This window comes from Serpula lacrymans, assembly GCF_000218685.1.
Source record: "Serpula lacrymans var. lacrymans S7.9 unplaced genomic scaffold SERLAscaffold_1, whole genome shotgun sequence".
Lineage (NCBI taxonomy): Eukaryota > Fungi > Basidiomycota > Agaricomycetes > Boletales > Serpulaceae > Serpula > Serpula lacrymans.
The window spans coordinates 5537344-5550486 of record NW_006763290.1 but is presented as its reverse complement, the minus strand read 5'-3'; the positions used below and the strand labels follow the sequence as shown (position 1 = coordinate 5550486).

Below are 13143 nucleotides of genomic sequence, written 5' to 3'. Positions count from 1 at the left end.
TGGGATTGGGGATGGATAATCAGAACATAATCTTAGATTTTCATAATCACACATCGTAGAATAAAGCACATACTATCATTGGTCGTAAATCCACTGCGTTCCTATGTTCGCAAGACTTTTAACCCAGTCATCCATCCTCGGCGATCTCATAGCCCACCCACACGACTTCAGAACAGCTGGTGCAGCCCACCAGATGCTGACCTTTATCCATATCCTCTTCACCAATCCGGTATTGACCTCCGCATCGACAGCCATACGTCCATAATCCACTTTCGTCGTCAGGACCGGTATCGCTGAAATCTTCTAGTGAGATGATCTGAGCAGGTCTGGGTCCGCTGGGCTTGCGATTTTGGGATAGTTGCGCATCGTATGTAGCTCTTGACGATGTAGACGCAAGTGTCGTGTATGCTTCCTTGATCAAGGCGATGTCTGCTGTCGGGACGTTGGCAGCATTGACACGTTTGTCTGGGTGAGATAGCAGGAGGGCACGGTGGTACGCAAGCTTGATATCGGTAGCTGAAGCTGTTCGTGGAACTGCCAACAACTGATAGAAATCTATGTGTGGAGAAGAATCCAGTTTGACTCCCTGCAACAACTTGAAGCTCAAAGAATAGATTCAAGGGTATGATGGAATTCTTCAAGAAAGTGAAATTAAATAAATGCTGCCACAAAATCAGATCTAATCGTTCGTTATCGTATCTAACCTACTACCAGTCCATCCGAGTCCACTTGTATATACATAAGATTATTAAACGACTGATGCATACAGCTAACCAGTCCCAGCATATATGATTAAAATGAATATCCGAGTAGACCTGTGTAGTTCTTTTTAAGCAGGTAACGAGCGTGAAAATTATAACGGGTGGCAAGGCAATGTACGGTCTTCCAGCTGCCCCTTGCAGTCCATGATCTTGATCAAGCATCCTTTCGTATACCACTCTCCTCTGATGCGAAGAATGAGCAAATGCACTTCTGTCGTTTACATGATGATGCAATCTTTGTTGTTGTGCTTTCCATTCATCGTATCGCCCACGTCTCTGCTGATAACTGACCCAGGACCACCGGGATGGGGCATAGGCGTATTTGTGGCTCCTTTGAGCCGTTGGGAAGCACGCTTGTCACCTAGCTCTGCTGCCTTCTTGTAGTAGGAGAGAGATCTATAAAGGGAGGGGAAGTGAGTAGCGAGTAATAAGAAGAAACTGATGCAAAAATAGCGTTGTGCGAGTAGGCTAGACGTACTCGGACATATTCGGGGGCGTACCAATGCCGACTTCCAAGAAGTAGCCCACGGCATACATGGCTTTTGCAAGACCTGCATCAGCCGCTTTCTTCGCCCACAAGAATGCCTCTGTATCCGATTGGGGGAGGACACCCGGAGAGCCGACTAGGTACCACGCTGTCAACGCAAAGCATGCGTCTCTGTGGTTCTGTTGAGCAGCAATGTTCTGTTATGGTGAATAGCTCGTCAAGTAGAGGTACGCTGAGTAAAAGAATTGCGCACATAGTAATGAATAGAGAGCGCAGGGTCCTGGGGACAACCCATTTTGCCATATTCGTAGCACTCCCCCAAGCGATGTGCAGAGGGCGCATATCCCAATTCGGCACCCTGAGCGAGCAACTCTACCGAGTATTCGACGTCGATGAAAACGACGTTCTCGACACCACGTTCGTGAAGAAGCGCCAGCTCGTGCAATGCATGAGGGAACTCTGCATTGGCGTGCTCTGCAGAGCGTTTGAGCCACTTGACACCCTCTCTGGGCCTCTTTGATAACCCTAGTTCTCCGTTTAGCTCTGCGATGCCAATACGATACATGGCGCCAGGATGCTGTGCTGCAGCGGCTTTACGGAAGAACTGAAGGGCCTTGGCGGATTCACGGCGGCAGCCCCATCCGTTTTCGCAACAGGTGCCGGCACGATAGGCAGCATCTGGATGGCCGTGCTTAGCAGCTAGGACAAACAAGGGATATGCACGATCAAAGTCTTGTCTGTTTTTCACAGTGCCGAGACCGTTTGCGTAACAATCTGCTAGGAAATATTGTGAAGCTGGGTGACCTCTGTCTGCGAGACGCTTGAGCAACGAGGTGGCCTCGTGTACGAGATTCTCCCGCTTCTCGACTGCTTTCTCGATTTCCATGACGTTTCCAGGAGTGGGGGTAGGGATAGGAAAAGATTTGGAAGCGTCAATCATGAAGACGGCGAACTCGAACTGCAAATCGGGGTCTTGGGTCTTCTTAGCATTTGCACGATAAAGCTCAAGGGTGCGCTCGTATGAGAGGAGGGATGCTTGGTTACCGGGACGGAGGTGTGAGTGGTCTAAGATGGGGCCTTGCGGGGGGGAGGGAGATCGTACTGATTGGGTGGCGATGGAACGTGGGGGAAGTGCTTGCTGATCTGGATAACTGTTATTCTGCTGAGATATAAAGAAATCATCCCCATCCTGGGGTGAAGGAGGACCGTTGTCGTCGACTTCGTATTGATCATACTGTTGCTGTGGTAATATGCGTGGAGAATCTGTGAAAGAGCGCGGCTGACCCCTTGGTGGCCTGCGATGCTGTTCTGGTAAGGCATCTGGAGATGTCTGATGGTTTCCACTGTAGAACTCTCTCGAGCTCATCGAGTCCATGCGTGGGTTATATTCAGGCGTGTAGAACGAGTTTGGCCGTGACTGGGCCTGAGTGCCATACATGGTGGTGAGGGCGAGGAATATTGGACAGAATGGAATAAGCTGGGAGGGATATTGTTATGAAAAGCCCCAAAGTTGCAGCCACGGTCTTCGTTTGAACCCGGAATACTTGTGCTTTGCTTAAAATACCTGGCACTGCCGTTCCAAAGGTCGTGGTCGCCGACAGCAGCGAACTAACAATCCCATAAATGCCTCCATCACTCCTGCCGAACTCGGCACAGTCCGACCGGCTCGGTGGCGGACAGTACCAGTACCTGCAACTGACACTCTAACACTCCTTACTCCTGACCACCATGCAGTCCCTCCGCACTCGCAGACCCTCAGATTCTCGCCAGGTAAAACGCTCAGCATCAAAGCTTGCAAAGCCCATACCAAACAAAAATGCCCGCAAGTCCACCGTCGACGACAAGATCAAAAAGCGCATGTCACTCAGATATGCTGAAATATCCGCACCTACAGATGCATTTGTCCCCGCTGTCCCCACCATCCCCATTGGGTTGCGACCAGGAAACCAAAATGACCAGGACGAGATTGTGCTCGACGTGAAACAGATCCATGAGGACCCGAGAATCAACGATAATAAACTCCTCGATCAAGATAACTTTGACCCAGATGCCTGTGAGCTTTCTCGGCGCTGCTCGTCTAGCTCACGCGTTTACCCACAACCAAACAGTTCTCAAAGTAAAACTCGCAAATTCTACCGAGGCCGAATTGAAGTCGCTGCAGTCTTCGCTTAGGGCATCAAAAGATGATACCGCTGTTGATCTACAGCGTAACGTGTTCAAGAAGTATGCTCTATTTCAGGTCACGTAGCCTTGCATATATTGATTAGAGCAACAGCTATGCAGAATTTGTACTTATTTCGAAGGAAATCAGCGTACTTGAAAACGAAATGCTAGAACTGAAGGAAAGCCTTGCAGAATGGAAAGGCATGCCATCACTTCTGCACATCGACGAGTCAGCCTCGGTAGCAGGTACAGTACTTCTATAACAGCCAACTGTGCCAGTTTAATAACATATTTCCATTTCATCCAGAACGTAGACGAAACGTTCGATCCTCAATCGCGGATCTACGCGTGCTATATGCTAACCAAATGCAAACCCTTCACACCCAAATCGAAGGGTCTGCAAAGTTTGCGCCCACTACCCCTGGTCGTCACGTTATAATAGAGATGGATGGCATATTCTCACTCAATGCTGCAACTTACAAGGTCAACAATACCGTCAGGTTTGTCATTCTTGATGATGCAGTGTTGGTGGCAAAACGTCGCCGTCGGAACAACGCAGAGAGTGGCAAGTTGGTTGCCGAACGGTGCTGGCCGCTCAACGAGATGCTCGTATTGGATACCAAGGACACAGCTAGTGAGTTTAGAGAACAACGCTGTACCAATTCGGGTAACAAGGACTTATTCAAATTTGAAGTGATGACAAACGTGTTCAAGATCAGACATGGCAAGGAGACGCACGTTTACAGAACTGAGACACCATCGGACAAGAAAAGCCTGTTGGGCCAATTCCGTCAAGTAGCCGAAGAACTAGCAATCAAGAAACGCAAAGAACGTGAAGGAGAGCATGAGCGGCGTAAGACTTTGTGGGTTGGTGGTGGCAGCGATGTAAGCAACATTACTCATCGTTTAGACGCTGATACTGACAAATCGTAATCAGCGTGCATCAGCCGTGTTTAACATGGATCAAATTCCTTCTGGGCCAGAATGGATGGCAGAATTGGCAGAACGTGCTGGCGTGGAAGGGAGTACTGCGAAAGACAAGGCTGAACGCGATGCTCGCTGGATGGGAGAGTTTGCCGATGATTTAACCGTAGCAATTGCCCTCCGACAATGGGATCAAGCTGTCAAACTCGTTGAACAAGGTCAGTGTCAAAATAACAGGCACATATATTTACAGCCTCTCATCCCCAATTTTAGGAAAAGCAAAATTGGCCGTGACGCCATCTTTAGCTGCAAAGCTGACTCCACTTACGGCTTCGCTAACCAGTTCACTACTCCAGGCGCTGTCATCCCCAAATAATCGTAAATCTGTCATTGTCAACATCGTATCCCATTTGCTCCGTCTAAACGCAGGTGCTGCGGCCCGCAGCACATTTTTGTCTGCACGCACGGAGGCTATGCGGAAGTACATTCGCGCGATCAGGTTCGAAGGGCACGTTGGAATGTACATCAATGATCTCTCAGTAGTTGTTTTCACTGGCATTAAACATACTGCCGATTGGTTCCTGGCTAGTTTCCAGGAGAGTGAGATGGCAAGTGGTAAGTGGCGTGTCATAAAAACTTGTCTATCCGTAATTAAAATCTCGACAGGCTTTATTGATTGGGCAAAGAAGCAGATAGAGGCGTATGCGGAGATGTTCCGTAAACAGGTTTACAGTTCTGATGTCGAGACACAAACCGTAGACGAGGCTTTGCGAATTACTTATAGTCAGAGCAAAAAGGTAATTTTCCGATTAATCACCACCGAGTAAGCTTTTACCAGATAACTCACGCTTCTCACCAGCTCCTCCAAGAATACGGACTTGATTTCCGCTTCCTGTTGGATGCACTTCTCGTCGAGAATCCAAGGGATAAATCATCTCCCCCACCATTCCACCATTCCCACCCTCCCTCAATGTCCGAATCTTCCTCATCAAGAGCCTCAACCCCAACGCCCGATTCTTTCTCATCAAGAGCCTCAACCCCAACACCCACCTCCCGCTCACGAACCCCCCAACCACACTCCTCCTCCGCCATCCCACCCGTCCCGCCATTACCCATAGCAGGATCTCCAACGCCCAAGGCCTCACGGCCTGTCACGCCAACCGCCCTGTCACCTATGCCTGTAAGGCCGAGTTTGCAGAGCATGGCTTCGGATGGGTCTATTCGACCGCCGCCGCCGCCACGCTCGGCGAGGGCTAGTCCTGCGCCGCCACCGCGCTCGATGAATAGGCCGGGGAGTTCGGTCCCTCGTCCGTTGCCTGCGGCCGCTCCAAGGGAGGGCATGTTTTGATATCGTGCTTTGTCATTTATTCGCTTTTCTGTGTTATAGATTACTTTCATCTATAACTTTCCTTGTTATGGGTCTTTGGAAACCTCGGCATTAAGCACCCTGTCCATGATAGGAATCGTAATCAGATTATGATATATCGGCCCCTTTATCATGTACCTTCAACTGGAGCAACTTTTGGACTACCCGATAGAACGGGATACCCTCCTTGAATTGCATCTTCGAGTTGTAGAATGCGACAGCAATTCATCTCATGCCAATGGAGTATTATATGTCAGATGTTGATGTTATAGCATCAAGCATCAAGCAGGAGCTGCAAATATTGTTTTTAAAGTTACATCAGGTATAATACAATGTTGATATATATGAATGCGATGTGGGCCAATCAAGAATCGTTGTCCTCTATATCAACCAGCTCTCGCCCTTCCTCTACCATTTCACCATTCTTACATCCCACAGCTTTCACAATGCCTGATACGTCAGATCTGAGCACGGTCTCTGTCTTCATGCTCTCCAGGACGACCACCGGCTGTCCTTTCTCTACTTTATCACCGACCTTCACACGTACCTCGACGACTAAACTTGGCATTGGTGCCCTCAGTGCGCCCTTGGCAGCATTAAGGACATCGCCTCCGAGAGAGAGGAGCCACTTTGGAGAGGGAAGGACAAGCGTGGTCTTCTGTCCTCCGCTAAATATATGTAATCGTTCCATAGTGTTAGTCTGGAGTGAAGCTGGGACAGCTGGTGGAGGCGGCTGCGATACTATAGTTGTCTCGCTTGACGCGGAGTTGAGCGTACTGTTGAAAGTGGTCGGTGACACTAAAGAAGCAGGAACTGATGTAAACGAGGTCCTGGAAGCGCCACTCTGGACATCGACGTTGAAGTGCCCTGGCTGTTGTGCCGATTTGACATGCACCGTGATGGGCTCTGCGGAGCTGTCGTCCTTCTGTAGGGTGATGATACGCTCGTACTCGTCTCCCCCAAATCGACGGGCATGGAGAGTAGTCCAAGGTGACGACGGTGAAGATGTTTGACTTGAATGTTCTCTGAGGGCAACAAAAAGAGCAGCTTGTGCTAGTATTTCTGGAGATGGGTCCGAGATAGGAGGAAAGAGCTCATCAAAGTGTTTCTGCCACGGAAAGAAATATCAAGCATGTGTCAACGAGAGTACCGAAGATATGCACATACCGGAATAAACCCTGTCTCTACATCTCCGGCAATGAATGCATCGTTACCAGCTAGAGATCTCAAGAATTCTACGTTGGTTGAAACGCCAACAACCTTATATTCCTCAAGGCCTCGACGGAGCATGCGCAGCGCTTCCTTGCGATCACGTCCATGGACGACAAGTTTCGCAATCATTGGATCATAAAATACGCCAATCTGCGATCCTTGCGTGAACCCCTGTTCCAGTCGCAAGGAAGGTGCCATCACTGACGATGTACTGCGTGATGGAACGAGGGGTGCAGAGGCATCTGATGAGGCGGAGGATCCCGCAAGGGGAAGAAGTGTGGGCGCGAATACGTGAGTGGGGGTAGGCGTAGAAAGGTATAAGAGTGGGCCAGAGTCGGGGAGGAAGTTGTTTCGTGGATTCTCTGCATATATGCGTGCCTCGAAGGCATGGCCAACCAGAGGAATGGCTGACTGTGATAGGGGGAGAGGGTTCCCGGCAGCAACCTATGAGTTCAATATCCAGTCAGATTTGTTTGTTTTTTAGATAATATCGTGTAGAAATGCCATCACCTCTAATTGCCATTCTACGAGGTCCAAACCCGTGACCATTTCCGTAACAGGATGTTCCACTTGCAATCTGGTATTCCTGCACAGAGATTTAGTTCTTTCAAATCGTAAATATGGACAATGAAACATACATTTCCATGAAGAAGAAATCTTGAGTATCATTATCGAAAATGAACTCGACAGTGCCTGCGCCAACATAGTTCACTGCCTTAGCAGCAGCAACTGCCTTTGCACTTAGGTCGGCACGCAATTCTGAAGTAAGACCAGGTGCGGGCGCCTGATCGAGCGACCCATGAATACAATTCAATGAGACATCAGCAAGAAAGTCAGTCAGTTGCCTCACCTCTTCAATGATCTTCTGGTTCCTTCTTTGCACGGAGCAATCTCGTTCCCACAGGCTGACAACCCCACCTAAAGTATCCGCAAAGACCTGCACTTCGACATGTCTCGGCCTCACTATGTACTTCTCCACCAATACGTTGTCGTCGCCAAAGGATTTGAGAGATTCACGCTTCGCAGATTCAAGTGCTTCTTGAAATTCTTCAGCAGCGTGAACAGTACGCATGCCTTTTCCACCACCGCCGTGAATGGCTTTGATGAGAACAGGGAAGCCTAAGCTGTGACTTTAGACCTCATATATGCGTCATCACGAATTTTGTCATCAAGGAGTTACCTATACGCTGTGCTTCTTCAAATAGATACTGCGGGTCTTGGTTAGTTCCATGATAACCTGGGACACAAGGGACACCAGCGGCTAACGATAGTTGCGCATATATGCCTCAATCGACTGGGACTTGATCAAGCTATTGAACTCATACCTGACATGATGTTCTTTGATTCGCTAATCCATAGACATTAATGAGACTACATTGTAACGTTAGTAAAAGCTGTCGTACCTTTTCGATCCCATGCTGACAATAGCGCTAGAAGGTGGCCCTATGAATACTATACCTTCCTCCGCTAGCTGTTCTGAAAATTTCGCGTTCTCACTCAAAAATCCATACCTGAGAGGGAATAAGTTGCAAGACCTTGAGCTTGCATTCAAACTTACCCTGGATGCACGGCCTATATAATTAAGGATTCAAGATGATAGGTTTTGTCCCCTAAAATGAATGATTATTTACCTGAGCTCCACTCCGATGGCAGACTTCTATAATCTTGTCCATACGAAGCTTTACGCAATGTCAATCGAAAGGTTTAAATCAGTTTGTCTCGATACTTCACTCACATAGCTCTCCGAGGATGGTGCGGGACCAATACAGTATGCTTCATCAGCCTGCAAACTTCATGACTACGGCCGTCCAACATTCATCTTGGAAACTCACTTGTTGAACATGGAGGGAATTGGCATCTACTTCGCTGTATACAGCAACAGTTTTGATCCCTAGTTTCTTCGCTGTGCGTATGACACGGCATGCAATTTCCCCTCTATACTCGATGGCTTGTCAAAGAGCTCTCGAGAGGGAATGTGGCTAATACCTGTTTGCTATCAGGATCTTGTCAAAGTGAGGCTTTGATGAAGACGACGATAGGAGGTCTATGTGCATATGCTTGTGGATTTGTGGATGAACATTGGAGTCTCATAACTACTGACCTGTGCTAACAGTAGCGAATCCTCGCTGAGGGCCTCTATGTCTGTCCTGTGTGATACTCCTCGCTCTAGACACAACATCTTGTCGAACAGAAATAGCTGAACTCTGTGTATTCCTTGTAAACTTCTTCCCTGCTTTCAGCTTGTCACCAGTCTGCACTCGAGGCGCGAGAAACGGCTGTGCAGCTGAGATGCTGCGTAGGGAACGAACAGCTGAGCGATTTGAAGGTATCATGTACGAAGCTAGTTCCTTGTGCTATCTTGTTCTCTGGGTTAGCAATGTTACACTGGAGGTAAGGACGAAGAGGTAAATGTCAACGTCCGGTTATGACTGTCCCAGGTTCCCGCATTTACAAGACCTCTTTTGGCGAGATCCTTCCGTTCACGTGAATCACGGATCATATATGCGCGTCGCGTCGCGTCGAGATCCAGTGATGATAAAAACAAATAATAATGTCTGCAGCAAGCCTTGGTCCGCAGAGCAGATTAGATACAAAAGTAGGAGGTTACAAATTATCGAGTTTCTATCGTAGCTTTAAATCATGATGATAATACAGTCAAGCTTCATCATCTATCTTGACCACCACCTTCTCTCCGCTCACTTTGTTGTTCCGGAGAAGGTCCAGTCCAATTTCCACACGTTCCTTCAAATCCCCTTGGTCCAACAGGCGTACTCTGTTCGGTTTGATGGCTTTCATAGATAGCAAAGAAGGTAGTATTTTCTGCATCAGATTATCTCTCAGGTGTTCGTTCTGTGCATCCATTAATCAGCCACACAAGTTCAATGGTCATTGTACTGATGACATACCTTTTGATATTTGAAAGTCTGAACACCCAAAATACGCACAGTTGACTCGAAAGGATTCTTGTGAGGTGGCATCTCCATGTACATTTGCGCATCGTGAGCTCCCCTCACGGCATTGCCTTCCTTCACAGGTAATAAGATGGCAATGGTACCATTGGGACTCAATACTTGAGAGATAATGGCGAGTGTCCCTTCTGCAGTAACACAATCCACCGCCAACTGAATGCTACCCCCAACAGCACTCAAAATACCAGCTGCTAGATTCGGATCAGAGTAATCGAATACATGGGTAGCACCCAACGAGCGGAGGTTGTCGTGATGTCTCGCTGACGCAGTAGCAACAATATTTTTATATCCCGCCAGTTTGAGAAGCTGGATAGCATACTGTCCTGAAGTTGCACCTGCACCGTAAACAAGTATGGGTGTATCTGCATGCGGTGGGGCCAAGTCTGAAGGGAAGGATACGGGAAGGGGAAGCTCGAGATTGTCAAAAAGAGTAAAGAAAGCCGTGATAAAGTTGTCTGGAATAGTAACAGCAGCATCGAGCGCTATTTCGGCGTCATCTGGGATCTAAATGCGACACGTAGTCAGTTAAATGGCTTCCTTGATAAGTAACCTCACTAACTTTGGCACAAACAGTCCTGGATAGTATGGCGTACTGCTGCATTCCCCTCGCCTTAGACGACTGGTATGCAAAGGCAGTGACCTATACAGCGAATTAGGAGATATCCAGAAGAATTATACAGAAGAACTTACTCGATCACCCACTGCGAGGTCATCAACGCCAAGCCCAACTTCAGCAACCGTACCAGAGGCATTGAAGCCTAGTACAGCTGGATACTCCTTAACATGATAGCCTAGGTCCGTTATATAGGTGTCGAAGGCAATCATAGAACTGTATGCAACTTTGACAAGTACCTCCCCCCGACCAGGCTTCTCCGTCTTAACCTGGATAGCTTCGAGGACACCCTTGGACGTAGCTGCGATTGCGGTATGCGTCGCCATGTGATATCAGGAAGTGATGCAATCGACTCGAGTTAAATTGTGCTTTCAACCTGGCTTGGGAGAAAACTGGAACTCCACGGATATCCTCTCTTTATAGTGGATGCATACTCGATTCTGCCATTGCGAGATCAGTCAGAAGATAAATCAGCGCGTTGATTAGTAATACAGCTACCACCCGAACCACTCGTGACTCATCGTGTCAGCTCTGACCGCATCCGACTATAATATGTTCCAGTCTACTCCGGTCATGGCTTCAAAGACTCGGAAGTGGCAGAATTGAAGTAAGCATCGGAACAGATCAATTCTAGGATTGCTGGTCTGTCTGAGGTTCATGCATTCAGGATTCAAGACTACAAGCCCGGAGGTAGGGACTCGGTGACTGTGAAATTGAGCCCGAGTGACTTTGAGTTGACCATGACTTATACAGGTGGCAGTGCACCCACATTTATAATACTAATTTTATTATTTAAACTTACTCAAAAACAAGATTTTAGAAACGCGGTATATGTAGTTACATTCTAGTACAGGATATAATATAAGAGAACACCAAATCACCCAAAATCAAACCCATTTAAGATAGTGTATCACCGAGGCGTTGGTGTTGGCGTCAAAGCATCATCGCCAGTGATGATGGCTGGGATAGGCATCCTTGCTGCAGTACTAGGACCCAAGGGTGCGTCAAGACTGGGAGGCTCTGGGTTAAGTCTATCTGGTGGTGTGCAAAGTGGACCTCCTTCTGACCCTGCCCGCTCATGTGGCCGTGGCGACGAATCTTCCGTCCCCACCTGATGACCGAGTCGGCGAGACTGGATAGCTTTGACGATCTCCCCAAACACCTGCTCTCCAGTCCATTCTCCGACGACATCTTCGACATCATCATATGACTTGGATTTCGAGAGAGTATTTCGGAACTTGTGAGCATCCGCCTTGTTAAGCTTGCTCCCAGAACCCTTGAACTGGACAACACAAAACTTGGTGTTGGACCAGTGGTTATCAACATACTTGCACTGCAAAATACGTCTGAGAAGGCAAGGATTGTATTAGGAGGTGTGGTACATACCAAACGGAGGTAAGGTGGTATCAAATTTTCCTCTACATTCTGGAGCGGACTCCGAGAAAAGCATGAGGGATTTGATTCTGCTGCAGTCGCGATCATCACCGAATGTGCTCCTAATAAAACATATGAACAAATAACCTTGAACATAGCTGTGCTACATACCTGTTAGCTGGCGTATCCGCTGGGCATCCTCAAAGCCAACACAGTCCCCGTTCTCTACCACGGCGATCCCCTTTCCCAACCCCTCTACAAATTCCACGATTTCCTTCAGCCGTTCGATGAGTGCCTTTTCTTTCTGTCTCATATTTCGTGTGCGACAATGTATCGTGATCGCACTGACTCCCGTATCGATAATTCGTTCTACAAGCTTCAATGTATCTTCTTGTGTAGGCAAGAGTCTGATTTTCGCTGTCACTGTGATTTCAGGGGGCATAGCTGCTCGCAGAGCTTCCAAGATGGAGCATAAGAGGTCGGGGTTGGACAGGAGAGCAGCACCCATGCCCGAATGGGTGGAGAAAGGCTTCGGACAACCACAATTAAGGTCAACACCAGAAACGTCCTGCATTACCGTCTTCGCAGCCTGGACCGCGAGCTCAGGATTAGAGGAGCCGATTTGATAGATGAGATATGGCTTCTCGATTGGGTGAGTAGTAAACATGGCTCTTGATTTCCCATTATACGAGATGACCCCGGTGATGGCTGAGTGATAGGCTTGAGAGATGATGATGGAAACGATATAAGGAATGACGTACGGTCTACTACTCGCTCCGCATGCAATATCGCTTTATCTACCATCTCAGGTCCCCATACTAACGACGCGCCGTGCTTTAGAGCAAACAGACGGGTCGGCACTGGAGAAGAATACGTTGAGAATGAAACTATGTCATATTAAGAACTCACAAAATCCACGCACGAGCACCTGATCGTACCATCGGAGCCAGAAAGATGCCATTCTTGAAGGATTCTGAAGTTAGGTGGACCAGTTTCGGTCGTTTAAACTGTCTGTCATCCAACAGAGGGGACGATGATGAAGGACGTCGAGGCATTATTCCAAACGATAATCTTTGCGATATATGAGTGGTTTGTGTTAATCTGGGTTTCTTCCAGAAGATGGCAAGCATAGAACACGGAATCCAACAATAAGTACGGGAATGAACCAGTGAACCAAGAGCAAAAGAGACTAAAACGTGTGATCGGCAACCCAACGCAGAACGGACTCCGATACGATTTCGGTATTTGCCGGCAATTTCTTATCTTATCTGGCT

General features: G+C 48.0%; 7 protein-coding genes across 7 annotated transcripts; 1 reads left to right on the top strand and 6 right to left on the bottom strand.

Moving 5' to 3' along the window:
- Window positions 1-11: 11 nt before the first annotated feature.
- Window positions 12-639, bottom strand: SERLADRAFT_377053 (uncharacterized protein; the record flags this gene model as incomplete). The annotated part of the gene is made up of 1 exon (XM_007313043.1): window positions 12-639. One exon carries the CDS (start codon window positions 253-255, stop codon window positions 76-78), a length of 180 nt encoding a protein of 59 aa, XP_007313105.1.
- SERLADRAFT_353801 (protoplast regeneration and killer toxin resistance protein SKT5) lies at window positions 611-2419 on the bottom strand (the record flags this gene model as incomplete). The annotated part of the gene is made up of 3 exons (XM_007313108.1): window positions 611-1157; window positions 1240-1445; window positions 1502-2419. 3 exons carry the CDS (start codon window positions 2186-2188, stop codon window positions 980-982), a joined length of 1071 nt encoding a protein of 356 aa, XP_007313170.1.
- Window positions 2420-2976: 557 nt separating this feature from the next.
- On the top strand, window positions 2977-5162 carry SERLADRAFT_432868 (uncharacterized protein; the record flags this gene model as incomplete). The annotated part of the gene is made up of 7 exons (XM_007313042.1): window positions 2977-3301; window positions 3357-3471; window positions 3524-3657; window positions 3719-4296; window positions 4349-4553; window positions 4609-4950; window positions 5002-5162. The coding sequence occupies 7 exons, from the start codon at window positions 2977-2979 to the stop codon at window positions 5160-5162; spliced, it is 1860 nt and encodes a 619-aa protein (XP_007313104.1).
- A 25-nt stretch (window positions 5163-5187) lies between these two features.
- SERLADRAFT_432867 (uncharacterized protein) lies at window positions 5188-5676 on the bottom strand (the record flags this gene model as incomplete). The annotated part of the gene is made up of 1 exon (XM_007313041.1): window positions 5188-5676. The coding sequence occupies one exon, from the start codon at window positions 5674-5676 to the stop codon at window positions 5188-5190; it is 489 nt and encodes a 162-aa protein (XP_007313103.1).
- Window positions 5677-6065: 389 nt separating this feature from the next.
- Window positions 6066-8859, bottom strand: SERLADRAFT_344837 (uncharacterized protein; the record flags this gene model as incomplete). The annotated part of the gene is made up of 13 exons (XM_007313040.1): window positions 6066-6359; window positions 6420-6809; window positions 6869-7357; window positions 7424-7499; window positions 7552-7697; window positions 7764-8032; window positions 8094-8174; window positions 8239-8261; window positions 8317-8424; window positions 8472-8485; window positions 8545-8592; window positions 8649-8696; window positions 8746-8859. Coding segments are annotated over 13 exons (2100 nt in total), but the record flags the coding sequence as incomplete, so codon positions are not given.
- A 591-nt stretch (window positions 8860-9450) lies between these two features.
- SERLADRAFT_456034 (uncharacterized protein) lies at window positions 9451-10951 on the bottom strand (the record flags this gene model as incomplete). Its single annotated transcript, XM_007313039.1, has 4 exons — window positions 9451-9763; window positions 9820-10386; window positions 10442-10522; window positions 10573-10951. 4 exons carry the CDS (start codon window positions 10819-10821, stop codon window positions 9569-9571), a joined length of 1092 nt encoding a protein of 363 aa, XP_007313101.1.
- Window positions 10952-11405: 454 nt separating this feature from the next.
- On the bottom strand, window positions 11406-12924 carry SERLADRAFT_345267 (uncharacterized protein; the record flags this gene model as incomplete). Its single annotated transcript, XM_007313038.1, has 5 exons — window positions 11406-11828; window positions 11882-11991; window positions 12041-12577; window positions 12631-12729; window positions 12792-12924. 5 exons carry the CDS (start codon window positions 12922-12924, stop codon window positions 11406-11408), a joined length of 1302 nt encoding a protein of 433 aa, XP_007313100.1.
- Window positions 12925-13143: the final 219 nt, after the last annotated feature.